This window comes from Phacochoerus africanus, chromosome 5 (genome assembly GCF_016906955.1).
Source record: "Phacochoerus africanus isolate WHEZ1 chromosome 5, ROS_Pafr_v1, whole genome shotgun sequence".
Taxonomy (NCBI): Eukaryota; Metazoa; Chordata; class Mammalia; order Artiodactyla; family Suidae; genus Phacochoerus; species Phacochoerus africanus.
The window spans coordinates 78,172,240-78,192,502 of NC_062548.1; the positions used below are offsets into that span (position 1 = coordinate 78,172,240).

The following is a 20,263-nucleotide window of genomic DNA, read 5'->3' on the forward strand; positions in this document are numbered from 1 at the left end:
AAGTGTGGTAAGATCACTGTAAATTATTGGATCATTATTCCTTATGTATCCATAGAGATGATTCAACAGACTTATCATTTCAAACATTTGAAAATGCAGATGGAAGTACTACTCAGGAATAAACAGGAAAAACTGCTGATATGTAAAACAACTTGGATGAAAATCAAGGGCAGTCTGCTTAGTGAAAGGAGAAAGACACAAGAGGTACACATTGTATGATTCCATATACATGACATTCTGAAGAGGTAAAGCTACAAGGAGAGAAATCAGATCAGCGGTTGCCAGAAACTGGGGGTAGAGAAGGGGAATGACCACAAAGAAGCAGGAGGGAACCTTCTGGGGAAATGAAAATGTTCTCTATCTCACTGTGGTGGTATTTACATGACTACATATATTCGTCAAAGTGCACTGAATTACACATTTAAAAGGGCTGACTTTTACTAGGTATAAAATGTTCGTCAGTAAAAGCAAACTTTAAAAAATGAGATTTCAAGAAAAATAAAATAAAAAGAAAAAATAAGATTTCAAAAATTTATCTGAGAGAAGAATAACCAATGGCTTGTTTTATTTGTTTTAGTGTTCCTTACAGGAATAACCTCCTTCAAAGGCAGACTTGAAGTCATGGCAGGACTCAGCCAAAACAGAATAATCTACTTAGACTAAATTTCTGTGCAATATCACAGTTTTTGTTAACTCGAAAAATACTTTTAAAACACCTAGTGTGCGGGAGGCACTTGCCAGGCACTGGGATTCAGGCTTGAAAATGTATAACTGTATCAAATTGCACTCCCATCACAATATTCAAATCTATTTTTCTCACAGCATACAGAGGTGCTTCCAAGTTAAGATTTTTTTCCTCAAACTTTATTAATATTTAATTTGAAAAATATTAAGAAACACTCCAGAGGAGCACAATGGCTTTTCACAATTTACAGTGTTAGATAGATAAGCAACATCATCCATTCCATTTCTAGTTTTTCTATTCTGGCATAAATTCAAGACTAGTATACACACATGACATGGCCATAGGGAATTTGTTTTAATATTTACCAAAAATACAATACCAAAGACCCAATCCAAGAACAAAATTCTATTTAACGTTTAGTTCCAAGTAGGTCAAAGTACGAATTACTTTATTACACCTTTAAATATAAATATTGTCACTATGATACGGACCTACTTTTATTTTATCTTCAAATACTTCCTCAATTAATTATCACAGGATTTATAACACAGTGTTATCAGAATTTGTTAAAAAAAAAAAAACTTGGAATTTAATTTAAATACAATGTAACAAGGATAAATGAGTTGCCTTTTTCTTTGGTAATAGCTTTACTGAGATATAATTCACATAATCATAAAATTCATGCTGCTAAAGTATAAAATTCAGTCGTTTTTAGCATATTCACAAAGTTGTACAATGATCACCAATATCTAATTGTAGAATATATTCATCACCTCAAAAAGTAGTCCCATGTGCATTAGCAGTCACTTCTCATTCTCTTCTGCAGCCCTGGCAACTCCTAATCTACTTTCTGCCTCTAGGGATTTACATTTTCTGGACACTTCATATGGATAGAATTACACAAGTTTTTGTGTGAACAGGTATTTTCAATTATTTTGGATACATTCCTAGGAATGGAATAGCTGGGTCACATGTAATTCTGTTTTTAAAATTGTGAGGAACTACCAGAATGTGTTCCAAAGAGGCTGCAACACTGTACAACCCCACTACCAAAATACAAGAATCACTATGCTGTACATCTGAAACTAATATCAACTATACTTTAATTTTTAAAAAGATGCAGAATAAATTCAAAAGGTCCCCTTGTGCCCCCTTCCTAGTCAATCCCTCTGGAAATAATCACTGATGGATTTCTGTCAGTACAGATTTATTTGCTTATAATAGAATGCATTATAAATTATACAGTAGATACTGTTTGGGTCCTTGCTTCTTTGGTAGATTCCTCAGGATTTTCTAAATAGACAATCATGTTATATGTGAATACATGGTTTTACTTCCTCCTTTTCAATATGATACACTTTCTTTTTCGTGCTCAACTGGACTAGCTAGGACCTCTAGTAAATACTGAACACACAGTTGTGCGAACGGGTATATTTGCTTTGGTCCCAAGTGTAGGGAGAGAACTTTCAATACAAAGTGTTCATCAACAGATGAATTAAGTTGTTGCTGTTTTTTAATAGGAAGGAAATTTCTTTCTTTTCCTAGTTTTCTCTAAGGTTTTTTTTTTTTTTAATGACCACGTATTGAATTTTTTTTGCCACAATTGTTTGTATGCATCTTCTGAAAAGATAGTTCTTTAGTCTGCTACAGTGAATTGCATTGACTAAATTTTTTTGTTTGTTTGTTTGTTTCTTTTGCTGCGACCACCGCACACGGAAGTTCCTTAGCCAGGGATCATTTAAGTCCTACATACTGCCAATACAGCTGAATTCTAGAATGGTTTCTACTAAAGCATTTGTGGATGAATGGAGGAATTAGATTACAAATTACTTAATCACATTTCATCAGGCAATCTTACCTTAAAGTACATTCCATTTCCATTTCAGAATGTGTAGAGAAAACACGGAAAATGTATTTGTCAACCAATAAAGAAAAGCTATCTCCAGGATTCAACCAGCACCATAGATTTGTCTTCAATGGTAAGAACTGGCTCTTCTCAGAAGACTGATAAAAACATGGATTTGTGTGTATCTAACAATTTTTTTAAAAAAGAATAATGTTAAAACTTGAAATTATGACAGAAATAAAACTAAATATGAATTCATTTTAATGATTCAAAATTTTAATGTCAAAACAATTTTAAGTACAAACTTACACTTAAAAGTCTAATAAATCTAGCACTTATAAATATCACAATCATTATCTATATATAAAAGGAAAAATAGATGCAATATACCTTCCATTTCTCTAGGAATCACAGAAAAAAGCAAAGTTATCAATTAATTGGTTAAAAGATACCTCTATTTTGCTTAAGAGAGATAACTGGACATTGTAAAGAGAAAGATAAAAATAATTGTCAGTATGGAAACTGAGTCCCCTGAAAATTCTTTTCTGCTTATTTTCCTTTAATAATTTCTTATTATGATTAAAAATAAGAAACTACAGGAAGGAAAATCTTGATCAAATTTCTCAAGCAAACAACATACCTTTTTTTTTTTTCGCTCCTCACAGAGGAATCTTCTTATTTTGTTTGACTGGACCTCCCATTATGAAGATTATCATCCATATTCAAATTGCAAGAGGTAAATATACTCAATGTCAAAACTATGACTATATCCACTATTTTGAATTATGTTTCTACTGATTACCTCATGTTAGCAAAGATAATGAAAGATACCTCCATAAGTAAGACTTACTGAAAGGCACCTTAAAAATTCTAACTAGAATCAAGCTGAAATTAGCCATCCCCAAAGGCTGAATAGACTTCCTGTCATTTATATGATTGGGTTTCTTAAACAGATAAGATTTAATGTATAACAAAACAATCCACATCAATGCAGATGTTCAGATTTTTGTTTTGTTTTGGGGGGTTTTTTGTGTTTTTTGTTTGTTTGTTTTTGTCTTTTTGCCTTTTCTAGGGCCGCTCCCTTGGCATACGGAGGTTCCCAGGCTAGGGGTCTAATCGGAGCTGTAGCCACTGGCCTACGCCAGAGCCACAGCAACACAGGATCTGAGCCACACCTGCGACCTACACCACAGCTCATGGCAGTGCCGGATCCTTAACCCACTGAGCGAGGCCAGGGATCGAAAAAATCTTTTAAAAATCTTATGTAAAGCAACTCCCCCTACCATCCATCTATCTACTTCATCAGTTTAAATGACATTTTTTTCTAGAGACATCAACCATCTCTCCAGTACAGCAAGGTAACTACCACCTTAAAATTGGACTATGATGAACATTGTTTTTCTATTTATACTTCATTAAGATATCTTGAGATACAACTATATTTTCATGCATCAAAACCGTTTCTGATCTCAACCATTTAAAACATATGTAGGTATTAACACATGTTTTCTTTTTTCTGAGTTGAAAGGTAAAAACCCTTATTCCTGCTGTAAAAAAATATTCATTATGGAAAAATTAAGCAAGCTTAAAACAGGCCTCTTTTTAATGTATTTTGAAATTCTAGAAATGCATCAACATTTTTCTTTTTATCCCTCAGCATTTTTCTTTTTATTGGGAAACTTGGTTAAAATTTTTATTAAACAGGGAGTTCCCGTCGTGGTGCAGTGGTTAACGAATCCGACTAGGAACCATGAGGTTGCGGGTTCCGTCCCTGCCCTTGCTCAGTGGGTTACCGATCCGGCGTTGCCGTGAGCTGTGGTGTAGGTTGCAGACGCGGCTCGGATCCCGCGTTGCTGTGGCTCTGGCGTAGGCCGGTGGCTACAGCTCCGATTCGACCCCTAGCCTGGGAACCTCCATGTGCCGTGGGAGCGGCCCAAGAAATAGCAACAACAACAACAACAACAACCAAAAAAAAAAAAAAAGACAAAAGACAAAAAAAATTTTTATTAAACACACTTTCATTTTAAAAAATCTTAATCCTTTATACACTATAAGTACAGTATAAACAAGTCTAGAATAGTGTTATAAAAGCAAATAATGTTGTTAACTTTGGTAGGCTACTTTGCATAATTTATTTTACATTTGTTGTTTGTTTGTTTGTTTTGACTTTTTGTCTTTTCTTGAGCCACTCCCGCAGCATATGGAGGTTCCCAGGCTAGGGGTCGAATTGGAGCTGTAGCCACCAGCCTATGCCAGAGCCACAGCAACGCCAGATCTGAGCCACATCTGCAACCTACACCACAGCTCACAGCAACACCAGATCCTTAACCCACTGAGCAAGGTCAGGGATCAAACCCACAACCTCATGGTTCCTAGTCAGATTCGTTAACCACTGCACCACGACAGGAACTCCTTGATTTTATTTTATTTTACTTTATTTTGTCTTTTTGCTATATCTTGGGCCGCTCCCGCGGCATATGGAGGTTCCCAGGCTAGGGGTCGAATCAGAGCTGTAGTCTCAGGCCTACGCCAGAGCCACAGCAACTCGGGATCCGAGCCGCGTCTGCAACCTACACCACAGCTCACGGCAATGCCGGATCATTAACCCACTGAGCAAGCGCAGGGACTGAACCCGAAACCTCATGGTTCCTAGTCGGATTCCTTAACCACTGCGCCACGACGGGAACTCCTGATTTTATTTTTTTTAAATGCCTATTTCTACACAAAAATAACAAGGCATCTCAAGGGTAAATATAAGTTACTCTGATTTCATTTCTATTATATATTAAAGCATGCCAAAGTAGCCACAAACTTTTTTTTTCTTTTTAGGGCCGCGCCTGTGGCATTTGGAGGTTCCCAGGCTAGGGGTCGAATCAGAGCTACAGCTGCTGACCTACACCACAGCCACAGCAACGCAGCTGCATCTGCGACCTACACCACACCTCAAGGCAATGCTAGATCCTCAGCCCACTGAGCGAGGCCAGGGATCAAACCTGCATCCTCATGGATACTAGTCAGATTCGTTTCCACTGAGCCACAATGGGGACTCCAAAATATCCACAAACTTTTAATGAACATCCACAAAGTTGATGTTCCACTCCATCCAAAGGTCAAGTCCGTGATCATTTACCTATGAAGTATCCCAAGTCCATCTGCAGTCACTGCCCTAGCTCAAGCTCTTACCCACTGTTTGCATTTCTTGCTTGTGCGTGCTAACACCACATCAAGTCTCCCTTTGTTCACCTCACTGCTTCCCAAGTTGTTCTTTCACATTTTCCTATGTAAGGTCTCTGATAATTCTCCAATATAAACAAAGGATAGCAGTGAAGGTTTCCAACCTCATCTCCCCACGTCGCACACCAAAATCTTCACCCTATACATACAATCTTTAATCCAATAATGGAGACCTACTCAAAATGCTCTTTTATCTACTACAGCCTCAGTAATGTCTTATCCCACCCGGTCTTTCCCCTTGAACTATCGGAACCAGTCCCTATCAGCTCAAAGATTACTTATAATCATCTGATAAATCACCACTAAGTACACGGGTACAGAAAACTGTACCTAACACAGTCTTAACTATGATTAAAATGACTACAGAAGTCTCTAAGAGCAGGAAGAATCAATGATATTTCAACTGTCAGTGTTTAGTGAATAATCTCAGGAGTGGTTCCAAATAGTTCACAATAAGAAGTGAGGTTTGAAATCCACTGTATTTACTAAAAATATGACCTGTTGAATAGCATAGAGTTAAATAGATTCACTCCTAAAATTCTTTAATTCCATTCTCTACAAGATATCATATTGCACAATTTTTTAAAATTATAATCTAATCAATTAGGTAAACTAAATTTTAAACAGAATCCATTTTCATCCTCTAAAATGCTCCTGGCAGCAAGCAGCTGGGCACATGAACTTACTGGCTTTCAAAACCCCAAGAAAATCACCCAAGTAACTTTAGCTGTCACTTCATATGACTTCATTTGATCAAATACCATAATATACTTTTAAAGTGAGCAGAGAACTATGAAATTTGAGGAAAAGAACCAGAAACTATTTAGCTCAATTGAGAAAGAAAATGACTCCATTTTAGAAACCTAACTATCTAAAGAGTATGTTTAACCAAGGCCAGGGAAGGGGAGGGAGGGTTAATATAGAATAAGGAGCATTAAAGCAAAAGCTGCCAGGAGAATAGGCATTAATACCTAAAAGCCCAAATTTTTAAAAAGAAAAAAAAAAAAAGACAATTTTGAAAGCTGCAATGAATATTAATTTACCTAGTACTGGCTACTGAATTTCAAAAAGATCTGACCTATCGTCTTTAAATCTGCATTAAAAGAAATCTGCATTAAAAGAAATCTGCATTAAAAGAAAGCAATAAAGGAGTTCCCGTCGTCGTGGCACAGTGGTTAATGAATCCGACCAGGAACCATGAGGTTGCGGGTTCGATCCCTGGCCTTGCTCAGTGGGTTAAGGATCTGGCATTGCCCTGAGCTGTGGTGTAGGTCACAGATGTGGATTGGATCCCGTGTTGCTGTGGCTCTGGCGTAGGCCAGCGGCTACAGCTCTGATTCAACCCCTAGTCTGGGAATTTCCATATGCCGCGGGAGCGGCCCTAGAAAAGGCAAAAAGAAAAAAAAAGAAAGCAATAAAATAAAATTTGGAGATAAAAAGTAGAAGTAGAAATTAAAAACAGAGCCTACACAAATTAGGTAGAAAATGATTTCTACCAAAAATGTCAGAGACATTTTAAAACTATATATAAGACTGCATAAGGATAGAGATGCAGTATAATTTATGCAACATCATATTCCTAAAAAGAGCTGTGAATGTTTGATTTTTAAAAAAAAAAAATCAAGTTATAATTGAAACAATGCTTAGAAACCTTCTGTCAGCCACCCCTGATTTATCTCTCAGTGTGGCTCTCTGACTCATGGCTAGAGCTCTTGAGTGCTTTTACACATTGATGGGCTTGGAAATGTTCCCTGCTACTCCTCTGCCTTTTAAGTGAAGCCTCCCGTTCCTGAACTACGCCATGGTCACCAGTGAGGAATGTTAGGGAGCCGAAGGACAAGGGTGAAAACAGGAATATACATAGCTTCTGCCTGAACCCTGAATATTTTTTAAATGAGGTTTTCTTTTTATACAGGCTAAGATCATGTTCTCATTCATGAGTATTTTAAAGATTTAGATGAATCTCTGAACAATATTAAATAATGACATAGTCCTAAGTCTATAAAATCTAAGATGCTAAATACAAAGGCATATGGTTCTAAGAAAAAGTAAAATACTCAGGAAAGGAAAATAATTACATTTCTTTAAAAAGATAGCACAAACCCAAAGTCAAAGAAACATTCAGTTTGAGTATTTTTTCCTCAGCTGAAATCACTTGATATTTAAGTGATAGGTGGTTAAATATTAGGCATCTAGCAAATCAATCCATAGGCAAAGTAGACCAATCTGTATGGTCTGTGATGATCTTTTTCTTTTCCTAAAAATGTTCATACAGGAGATCTCAGAACTAAGGGCAAAAATGACATTCTAAGAAATCTAATGTTTGTTCCCATACCTTATATCTAAATAAATACTATTGAATAAGTTTTTTTTTTAAATCCATGTCAAACTTCATACACTCCAACTTAAAAGTCACACATACAAGTCTAAAAGATGAGTTATTTAAAAGTTACAGACAAAAATCTAAAAATACTAATAAAAAAAGAGGACACATTATTTGGAATGAAAATAACATACGTACACATAAAGCTTTTGAAAAATAATAGAATACTATAAATATTTAATACCAATATGTTTGTAAATGTGGTCAAAATTGGCAACTATCTTGGATATACTCCAAACTGACTTTAAAAAAAGGTACGTTTATGTGTATATGCAGCTTGTTTAAAAAGTACTTAATTATTAAAAAAAGAGATTGAATTAGATGTATAATTTTAATATACAATCTATAATTAAAAATCTTTCCAATTCCTCCCAAAACTGGACTCATATGAATTAAAGATTTTTTTCATAATACCCAAACTCTTCCTAAGACCAGAAAAGATGAAAGGTTTTGGTTCCTTCAATGAGGCTAATTTAACTTTGATTCTAAAAGCACACAAGGGTAGGAAAAAATACTGGCAAACCCACATCCACAGTGAATGAAAGATACAAGCTACCTAAATAGAGGCACATACAGGGTGTGTGCCTTTTCACATATCCATGGGATTATAAATGTTAACAAAAATGGATACCACGCTCTTTGAAGTGGTGTAAAGGATGCACTATCCATGAAGGAAGAGAACTAAAATACAAATCAATTTTCAATAGCTTTCTCTTAAAGTTATCATTAAATATTAAAAAAGATTGATGTGTACCAAAAAAAAGGAGCTCCTCTTTTCATTTTTTTTTTTTTTAATTTGGAGAGCATTTTTTAAACAAAATGAGTTGTGGGAAAGCTATTGTCATGTTTTATAGCTATTTTACAAGTACACTTATAATTTCATGGAAAGAAAAACAATCACAACTCAGAAATTTTATTGTGCGATAGAAAGGGTACAATTATCTAAAGATGTGTGTTTTGAAAATCAACACAAAATGGCAAAAAAATATATATATATTATATATATATATATATGTCTTTTTCAATTTATATGTAGTTATAGAACTATTCTCTCAGTCACCCAAGGACCAAAGAGTAAGTTTTTGATAAAATGAAATAAAAGCATGGACAGCTATGAATTTACCCTGAGGACTTAACCAACCACTGGCGATACAGTCATTTACAGAGAACAGCCGTCATTTTGCCTTTATAATGCATTTTCTCCCTGCTGATACAAGACTGTAGATTAAATTTAAATGACACACAAAAAAGCTAATATCATCTCCTCATGAGCTAATATTATCTCCTCATGTACTATTTCCAAGAACTGATAAGAGCTAGAGCCTTTTCTAAAGGGAAATATTAGAGGGGGAAAAAAGGCAAATTCATCCAATTTAAAAGTACAAATTAATTTCTGCCCTAATTGTATTCATCTATCATTGTCAAAGATACTTTTTCATTTAATTGGATTTCTAATTTGAGGGAAAGTGGAAAATATTTAATTTCTTAAACATAATGTAGAGTATACAGCATACATAAGGGATCATCATAAAATATTTGCTAAGTTTAAAAAATTTTACAAAGTTTTTTAAACTAAAACGTCTCTGTCAACACTTTATTAGAGTTGTATATACAACTTGCTTTAGAAGATCAAATAATTTGTGATTGACTGGGGAACAGAGAATAAGTGATATTTAACACACATTAAGATAAAATGAATAAACTAGAAGTCATCTGCTCATCTCACACTCAACTATTTCAGACCGTAAAATTCCATTAAAAAATCAGTTTTAGAATTTATCTAAATTTATCTAAATTGCATCTTGAGGAGTTCCTGTCATGGCTCAGTGGAAATAAATCTGACTAGCATACATAAGGATTCAGGTTCGATCCCTGGCCTCCCTCAGTGGGTTAAGGATCCAGCCTTGCCATGAGCTGTGGTGTAGGTCACAGATGAGGCTCAGATCTGGACTTGCTGTGGCTGTGGTGTAGGCCAGTGGCTACAGCTCTGATTCAAGCCCTAGCCTAGGAACTTCCATATGCCGCAGGTGTGGTCCTAAAAAGATAAAATAATAATAATACAATGAAATTAAAATATATTAAAAAATTGCACCTTGAAGGTGCAGCTACAATATGTAGCTGATTAAACAAATCTATTTCAAGGGGATAGACATTTTATTGAAACTATATTAATATAAACAAGAAATCAAGCACTACATAAATCAAAGAACCTATACATACATCACTAAGTTCAAGAAGCAGCTTTCTTTCAACTAATATAATGTGAATATAATAATTCTTGGGATAAAATTCAAAACCCAATTAAATATTTTTCTAAAAGTGCAATCAAATTCTAGTATTAGAGATGCACATATCCTTAAAATTAAATAAACTTTTTCATGTCTTCCAATGTTTGGTAGTTTGGCAATACAGAAATAACTGCAGTATACTGTACTATTCTTTACACTTTTTTCATGCTATAAATGTTCCATGATATTTTTTTAGAGATATCATACAGGTAGATATGTTTGGACCCACCACCCCATTTAAGAATATTACCATTGTCTTTGATATTCCCTGTGAGTCTTTCCCTAAACATTCTCTTCTCAGTTCCCTCAGATGGAATTATCCTGATTTTTCTGTTTACCACTTCCTTGATTTTCTTCAAGGTTTTACCGCCTATATTTATGATCCTGAATATACTGTTTATTTTGTAGGATTTTTAATCTTATAATAAATGGGGCCATACTGTATATATTCTGCCAATGCTTACTTTTATCATTCAGTACTATGTTCCTAATTTTAATCCATGTTTTTTCAGCTTTTTCTGTCATGTATATTCACTGTTGTAGTTTATTTCATTAAATAAATACATTTATTCATTTTACTATTGATGGAAATTTTTATTTTTTTTCTAGTGTTTGGCTAAATTGTAAATAATTTTGCTCTTCAGGTTCTCGTACACATCTCTTGGTGTGTGTGTGTGTGTGTGTGTGTTTGTGTGTGTGTGTGTGTGTTAGGTCTGGCTTGGTAGGAATACAAGACTTCGTCTTTACAAAATAACACAGAGTTATTTTCCAAAGTGGCTGCACTAGTTAAGCTCCCGCCCATACTTGTTCTACATCCTCACCAACACTTGAAATTGTTCATCTTCGTTTTTGCCCATCTGTTGGGTGTGGAATGGTATCTCATTGGGTTTTCACTTATTTTTCCATCTAAATAAGGAGGCTGAGCACCTGCTTTTCATGTACACTAACTAGTCAGGTTTCCACTTCCACAATGTGCCACCTAAGTCTTCAGCCCATTTTTTTCTATCAGATTATCTTTTTCTCATTGATTGAAGGCATTTACTATAAATTTTGGATATCACTCCTTTGTCAATTATATGAGTTTTAAATATCTTCTCCCTACTATATTTTTCATTTTTACTACAGTGTCTTTTGATAAGCAAAGGTTCTTAATTTTACGTAACTGCCTTTTTTTCAGTTTCCTTTCTTTTACCTAATCTTTCAATCTTTCTGCTTTTTATATCTTATTTAGAAACCTCTCCCCACTCTAAGGTCATAAAGGCTTTTTCCTGTGTTATCTTCTAACAATTTCATAGTTTTGACTTTCACAATGAATCTATCTGGAATTGACTTTTGTGTATGATTTGAGGTGGGGGAAGGGATTACTTTTTACCGCCTGGAAACAAACAACTGTCTAGTATCATTCACTGGTATTAAAAAAAAAAAAAAAAAAAAGTCCTCTTCTCCACTGAAAGGCAATGCCAGCTCTGGCACAAGTCAAATTTCCACATACATAAGCCGGAATCTAAGATTGCTTTCAGTTCTAAAAGTCTATTCAACTGAAGGCACTAAAACCTCTGGTGAGGATAAATCAACAATTAGTATTAACTTCAAGATTTTTTTTTTAAAGAAGAGAACACCAATTCGCAAAAGAATTCCAACTTGGAAAATACGATGAAAAAAAATGCTGCATAGAGTTCAAAGAACCTGAGTTCTAACTCCCATTTAACGACTTGCTAGCTATGTAGAATTATAAATTCTAAGCTGTCAAAAATAATGGTACCAAGAAAAGATTTAAAATATTTACCTTTTTCCCATGTATTTAAGTCACATACTAAAAGTTCATATAATAGATAAAATAGATAAAAATTTTAAATATTTAAAAGATAAATATAAACAAAGGTAAAATGTATTTTTAAGATAGATGCTCAGTACTTTATTTATTTTTTAAAACAAATTCGTTTTTTGTTTTTTTTTTTTTTTCTTTTTTGGTCATGCCCACAGCATGGGGAAGTTCCCAGGCCAGGGACTGAACTCACACCACAGCAATGACATGAGCCACAGCCATGACAATGCCAGTAGCCTGCCTGTGCTACCAGGAAATTCCAAAGGTAAAATTTAAATAAATTAATTTTTCCACCCCAAGTTTTAGTTTTATATCTACAATCTAACCAGGAATGTTTGCTCTAACTACTAACTACCACAATTTGGTGCTCATAAAAGTATCTGTTGACTTATATAAGCACAATCTATTTAAAGACCAAATAAAGGTAAAGAATGTTTTCTAAAAGGTGTCTTCTTTGACTGAACATTGTTAAATTCCCATATAGAACTCTGACCCACTTCCTAATGGATGAAACTTAACTCAGGGAAAATTTTCCATTAATAAAATCACCTTTAAGTATACTTATTTTATATTACTCATACTCTTTTAAATCATCACAGAAGTTCAAAATACATCTGAATACTTTTCATCCAAGTATAGACACAACTCCAATTAAGCATCTTTATTAAGCCAATTTGGAAAATACTCTAGGTATAAAAATCTATTAAAACAAGCCTATAATAGGAGTTCTCCTGCAGCACAGCAGGTTAAAGGTCCAGCATTGTCACTGCAGTGGCTTGGGTTGCTGCTGTGGCATGGGTTTGATCCCTGGCCCAGAAACTTCCACATGCCACCACAGGCATAGCCAAAAAGAAAACAACAACGAAACAAAAACAAGCCTATAAAATTTAAATGACTTTGGTTGCTCCTGCATCTCAACATAATCAACCATTACACCCAGCTATGGACTTTCTTACAGAATCTTATTTGTAATATCCATTCATGAACAAAATCATAATGTATCCATAAACTGGCAATCACCTTTCATTAAGAGTCTATATAAATGTAGCACTGCCCTATGGAGGGAAAAAAGATAGTTTAAATAGTTTAGATCTTAATCTCCAAGTTACCTTTTGACAACAGGATAAACATATTCTGACATCAATGCCCTATTTCCACAACCTTAAAAATAACCCCCTCCAATAGGAAATGGAAACAGGTGGAGTTCCCATCATGGCTCAGTGGAAACAAATCTCACTGGCAACCATGAGGACACAGGTTCAATCCCTGGCCTCGCTTAGTGGGTTAAGAATCCGACATTGCCATGAGCTGTGGTGTAGGTCGCAGACACAACTCAGATCTGATGTTGCTGTGGCTGTGGCATAGGCTAGCAGATACAGCTCCGATTCGACCTCTAGCCTGGGAACCTCCATATATCATGTGTGCAGCCCTAAAAAGACAAAAAAAAAAGAAATGGAAAAAAGCGAGAGAGAGAAAGTTCAAATATTAATAATAATATATTTACCGGTTTGATTCGAAGCTGACCATCCACTACCTCAAGAATGGCATGTCTTCTGGACACTCTCTTGTCTGTTATCTATAGAGGAAAACATAAAAATTTCAAAGACAGCCACTTCCATAAACAACAACAAAAACCCTACAGCAATGTTTCTGAAACAGTAGGCTAGATATGAAACCTATCATTCATTGACAACTGTATATTGAAACAGCTGTCCTCACTGAGCAAATAATGGAACAACTCAGAGATTCAGGGACCTGCTCAAAGTCACAGAAGAATAAACAGTAGAGACTCAAGGCTTCGAATCTAACAGATCCCAAATCCTTTCATGATAGTTTCCATCCAAGATAGACATTTAGTGGGGATTCTTACCAATAAAATTTATAAAATGAGAAAAAATTCTATATAATATGTACTTATCAGAAAATATTTCAAATAAGGAAGTTTATAGTATGTTATAATGACAAAAGGTTTTAAAAAGCAGCAGTCCGATAAATGTAAGAAGTGTGACTACAAGCTTTGGGGTCAGACAGACCTGCATTTGCACTCAGGGCCATCAGCAGTAGTTAAGAGAACAGGAAGCCAGGAGAGGGAGAAGTGAAAACCAAGTATTTACAGTGAAGAAATTTTTAAAAATATATATTTGCTTCCTGTTTTTGATAATAATGCCAACAATCACTTCTGCATATCAAAGTTTTAAAACTGCTTGCACCTTAAATGTTGAAATTGCCAATTAAGCCATTCCTGCACAGCCATTAACACAATAGTTAAGATTTCCTTTGTAATCTGTGCCTGATACATAGTGAAAACATTTTAATCACCAACTTTACTTAACACCATAATCATTTGGCCTATCTCTTGGTTACCTTAGCGTCACTCATCTCTGACCTTATCTACAACAGGACCAAAATTATTAAAGTAGACACTACAGCAATGCTTAAACTCAATTAAACCCATCAGTTCTGCAAAAACTTATAAAAATACAAACTTCCAGGAATCAGTATTCATTTTTTTTAACCAGAAAGCTATTCTACACTTAAGGCTGTGACCATATAAAAACATTAACATCAGCATCACAGTGGAATGAATTCCACATACATGAATATTCAACAGAGCTACAGTTAGGTTTTAGAACATTTTTTAAAAATAAAGTATCTTAAAGGCAGCCTTTTTAAAAATATATCCACTATTAGTGGCAATGGCTATTTCAGAAAATTAAATATGAACTAGTGATCTATTCTACCAGAAAAAAAGAGGATAGAAATTTGAAGGTTCTTATATTCTTTCCATAACATACCTTAGTGGGACCCCCAACACCAGTTACCTGATAGTGCACTTTACCATTCACATAGACTTTATCATTTGCATAGAACTTTCAGTTACAGGCTGAGCTTCACCATAATACTGTCATAGATATTAGTCATATTTTACATATTTGGAAATCGAAAGTCCTGAGAATTTAAGCTGCTTATGTAGGCCATTCTTCAAGCAGGTAGTACTCCAATCCAAATCCACACATATTAACAAAAATAAATGCATGAGAAAAGTAGTCATATATAACTCTATGTCTACGTGTAATCATTCGGAAGTAATTTCAAGAATTAAAAGAGGAGTTCCTGTCGTGGCGCAGTGGTTAACAAATCCGACTAGGAACCATGAGGTTGCGGGTTCGGTCCCTGCCCTTGCTCAGTGGGTTAACGATCCGGCGTTGGCGTTGCCGTGAGCTGTGGTGTAGGTCGCAGACGCGGCTCGGATCCTGCATTGCTGTGGCTCTGGCGTAGGCCGGTGGCTACAGCTCCAATTCAACCCCTAGCCTGGGAACCTCCATATGCCGCGGGAGCGGCCCAAGAAATAGCAACAACAACAACAAAAAAAAAAAAAGACAAAAAAAAAAGAATTTTAAAAGAGTAAGAAGTTTCTATTTATAACTTGGGTGGTGATATCTCACTGTTAACTCCAATATCACAAATTGATTTTCTAACCAACAGAGTAACAAGTATCAAATATAAAACCATGACATAATGATGGTTCCTGTAATGGTCCAGCTTGGGTTTCTTTCTTTTCAAACCGTAGTTTCACAGGAAGCAATATAAAAGCATGATGTGACCTCTAGTGGACACATGTTTCTACAACAGTATAATTTCACTACAAGCTGTGCATTCCTATAGTACCCCATTCATTCCCAAGAAAACCACAACCAAGGCTTTCCTGCACTTCCCCTAGCTCTCTTTGCCTTCTGCCTTTACTGACCCCTTGTGGCCCTGTGTGACATGGTGTGCCCTTCTCTGTCTCAGGAACTGTGAGTAATAAATGATCTTTCTAACAGGCCTCATCATACCTAACAAAAACAACATTTTATTTATTTATTTATTTATTTTGCTTTCCATGACCTCACTCACAGCACATGGAAGTTCCCAAGCTACGGACTGAATTGGAGCTACAGCCGCCAGCCTCGCATCTGCAACCTACACCACAGCTCATGGCAACACTGGATCCTTAACCCGCTGAGCGAGGCCAGGGATCGAACCCTCAAGCTCATGGATACTAATTGGGTTCGTTAACCGCTGAGTCACGAAGGGAACTCCCAATACTACATTTTAAAACCGGAGTGGAGTTGCTGGAAAGATAACAGTCTTCTAATAAAAAAGAACAGGTTCACTTGGCGTGCACGTTTTTCCCTCTGCCATTCTCTTTTTCTGTCTGCTTATTACCTTAAGGTACAGCAGCCATCCTGTGACTACAGGCTTGGATGCTACATGTAAAGGATGACCAAGGAGGAGCATAGAAAAGCCTGTTCCCTGAGCAGCTGCACCAACCCTGGACTGATTGCCCCTGAGATTCTGTTCTAGAAGAAAAATCAATTTAAGCTGCTGTTCATCACACTTCTGTTACTTGCAGCCAAAGCAATTATGATTAATACACATTATCCTAACAACTAGTATATTGATACTAGACATCTAACAGCAAAGATGTTCATTTATGCTCAGCCAGAGAAGGAATACCAGAAAACAGAAAAACCAAATAAATTGAGCATTCAAGTAAAAAACATTTAACATTAAAAGAATTGCAAAGTATACAGCAGGAGCTCAGAAAAGAAATCCTGAAGAATACACAGACTGAAGAATAATGCTGAACCTTACTCCTACCCTTTATCAGCAACAGCTAACATGAGAGCAATTTTTCTTCAGATACAATAGAAAAAACCCTTAAAAGGTAAAAATTTTGAATTCTTCATACTGTGTCCTGAAAGGGGACATGGTTTTCTGTTTTTATATCACTTTTGTATTGCTACAATGTGGATCCCTTATCTTTAATTTTCTGGCTTTGAACTGAATATTTCCTGTACTATGATGCAGTACAAGTTTTCTCCATTTTGAGGACATGAAGTTTATAGTAGAAGAAAAGCTATGAAAACATAGAGAAACTGACTGTGATTTGTCTGCCAAATATTTCTTTTTGGCATTTATTAAAGTCAAACAAAATCATTTTCTTATGCTATCAGCAGAAATGCTTAGATGCTCTTGGAGTTCCCGTCGTGGTGCAGTGGTTAACGAATCCGACTAGGAACCATGAGGTTGCGGGTTCGATCCCTGCCCTTGCTCAGTGGGTTAACAATCCGGCGTTGCCATGAGCTGTGGTGGAGGTCGCAGACGCGGCTCGGATCCTGTGTTGCTGTGGCTCTGGCGTAGGCCGGTGGCTACAGCTCCGATTAGACGCCTAGCCTGGGAACTTCCATACGCCGTGGGAGCGGCCCTAGAAATGGCAAAAAGACAAAAAGAAAAAAAAGAAATGCTTAGATGTTCTGAGTCAAGGTCCCTGACCTATTTATCATTTCCAAAATTCTAAAAATAAGAAATGAACCTAAGTATAGTAAAAGCAGAAAAGCTACTGGACTCTGAATCAAACAGAATGGTACTTTTTCGAATTTACTGAAAATCCAACAGTAGTTAATTTTCTGACAATGTTTTCCTAGAGAAATTTCTAAACACCACAGGCAGATATAATATAGTCCATCAATTCAATGTTCCCATTTAGCCTAGCTCCTCCTATAAATGGAAGAACAGAGAAGAGGCAAAGTTTGTCTTTTTCAGTATAAATTACATAACAAACCAAGGTCTAAGATAATAAAATTTTTTATTGTACAATACTTTACAATTTACAGTGTTTTCACATAAGATAGTTTGCTTTATCAACAACAAACTCAATCTTTCATGGTAGAGAAGAATAGAAAATCATCTGCTATGAAACTTGAGCCTGTATTTTGAGAAAATGCATAAAACCTAAAGAAGCATGGGATCTATTTTAGGCATAATTTACACAAAAATTTTTCCCCAAACTTACTTTGTGTATGGTGGTCAGTAAAATCTAAAATTAAGACCCAAACTGTGGACAGACTGGTTACCATAAACCAGTCAACAAACCATAAAGTTTTCTTATCTAGAGTGCTTTTCAGTGCTGGGTTCAGCATATACTCCAGAGCTCAGTCATCACCCCTGAGGCTGCCATAACATCAGATGATAAGTGGATCTTACTTCTCAACAGAGAAAAAGCTAGCTGATAAAAGATGTTTAACATCACTGCATGTGAAATGTGTCAAGTCTAATTTCTGATACTAAGAAAGGCCAAGTTTGAGGAAATGGACTTGATTTTGGCCAGAGGCTGTCTAGGCAGATTGCAGTTTATGAATGATCTCTCTTTAAAAGGTTATTATATACTGGATGTGGTCTCTGAAACTTGTACATATACTTTCTCATGTGAGTAACAATGTAAATAATAGTTAGGTTATCAGGCTACCTCACGAACAACTATATAATCCATGATACTGATGAAATATGGATCTTTTAAAAGTGAAATCCAGTAATTTCCGAGCTCCTAATTCAAAGTCACCGAATTGTTAGCCAATACGATGGAACTGTTCTGACTTGCAATTCAACTCACTTAAGCTGTATGACTTGCAATTCTGCTTGCAGAGTGACTGCTACACAAATGTGAGAACATTATCCTCTTCATTAATATATTACAAAAGAGGTAATTGCGTAAAAAATAAGTACAGCTTAGTAAGATAAAACTGGGTCTAAATCCCCACTTGGGACTTTGGGAAATGAAGGTTTCTCAATATTTATTCAGTTTAGCTCAGCAGACATTTCTTCAAGACCTATTTTGTGCCAAGCATTCTACTTAGTGTGCCTAGAAGTGGTTTCCAAATCCTCTTTCTCTACAGAATCACCTTCAGAGCTTTTAAAAATACAGATACCCAGAAACTACCTCAAGAACTTACCAGAGAAAGGAGCTTGAACAGAAGCTCAAGAATATGAATGTGTCAGTATTCATGAATACATTCATGAATATGAATCAGTATCTCCAAATTATCATCTCTAATGTACTTACTCTGAGTATGTGAGAAGATGACATATTCACAGTAAGTAGTACATGGAAGACGATAATTTGGAGATAATGATTTAGAAATAAATATGTAGATGAAAAGCAGTTCACTACACACATATTAGAATGGCCAAAATCCAAAACTCAGACAACACCAAATGCTGACAAGGATGTGAGATAACAAGAGCTCTCATCCATTGATGCAGGGAGTGAAAAATGGTACAGCCTCTTTGGCAGACAAGTTTGGCATTTTCTTACAACACTAAACATACTCTCACCATACTATCCAGCAACTACTCATTATTTACTCAAAAGAACTGAAAACATACGTTCACGCAGAAACCTGCGCATGGATGTTTATAACAGCTTTACTTGTAACTGCCAAAATGTGGAAGTAACCTAGATATCCTTCAGTAGGCAAATGGATAAACAATGGACCATCTAGACTACGGAATATTACTCATCACTCAAAAGCCATGAAAAGACACTGAGGAACCGTAAAGACATACTGCTAAATGAAAGAAGCCAAATGAAAAGTCTACATACATGTATTACATGATTCCAACTCTATGATATTCTGGAAAAGGTAAAACTATGGAGGTGGAAAAAGTTCAATAGTTGCTAGGGGCTGGGAGGAAGGATGAACAGACAGAACACAGGACTGTTAGGGCAGTGAAACTTCTGTAATCCTACAAAGCTGGATACATGTCATCACATATTTGTCAATACCCACAGAATGTACACCAAGAGTGAATCCTCAAGTCAATTATGGGCTGTGAGGGATACTGACATGTCAATACAGGCTTATCGAATATACCACTGTGACAGGAGATGTTGATAGAGGGGGAGATTGTGTGTGTGTTGGGGCAGAGGGTACACGGGAACTCTGTATTTTCTTTTTTCTTTTCTTTCTTTTTTTTTTTTTTCTTTTCTTTTTAGGGCAGCACTTGCGGCATATGGAGGTTCCCAGGCTAGGGGTCTAATCAGAGCTACAGCCGCCAGCCTACACCACAGCCACAGCAACGCCACATCGAGCGGCGTCTTCGACCTACACCACAGCTCACAACGCTGGATCCTTAACCCACTGAGCGAGGCCAGGGATCGAATCCACAACCTCCCGGT

General features: G+C 36.0%; 1 protein-coding gene across 4 annotated transcripts in view; it reads right to left on the bottom strand.

Moving 5' to 3' along the window:
- The window catches only part of APLF (aprataxin and PNKP like factor), a 79,001-nt gene that overhangs the window by 55,264 nt on the left and 3,474 nt on the right, over nt 1–20,263 (bottom strand). For 3 of the 4 annotated variants that reach the window (XR_007135107.1, XM_047781893.1, XM_047781896.1), the window contains exons 2-3: nt 13,766–13,837; nt 2,544–2,716 (exon numbers count right to left, since the gene is read on the bottom strand). Coding sequence is in view for 3 of the 4 variants with exons in the window: in XM_047781893.1 (XP_047637849.1) it covers nt 2,544–2,716; nt 13,766–13,837 (245 nt within the window). In the remaining variant the exon portion in view is untranslated. Of the gene's footprint in view, nt 1–2,543; nt 2,717–13,765; nt 13,838–14,294; nt 14,316–20,263 lie in introns of those variants that run through there. The other variant, XM_047781895.1, reaches the window with a different exon arrangement.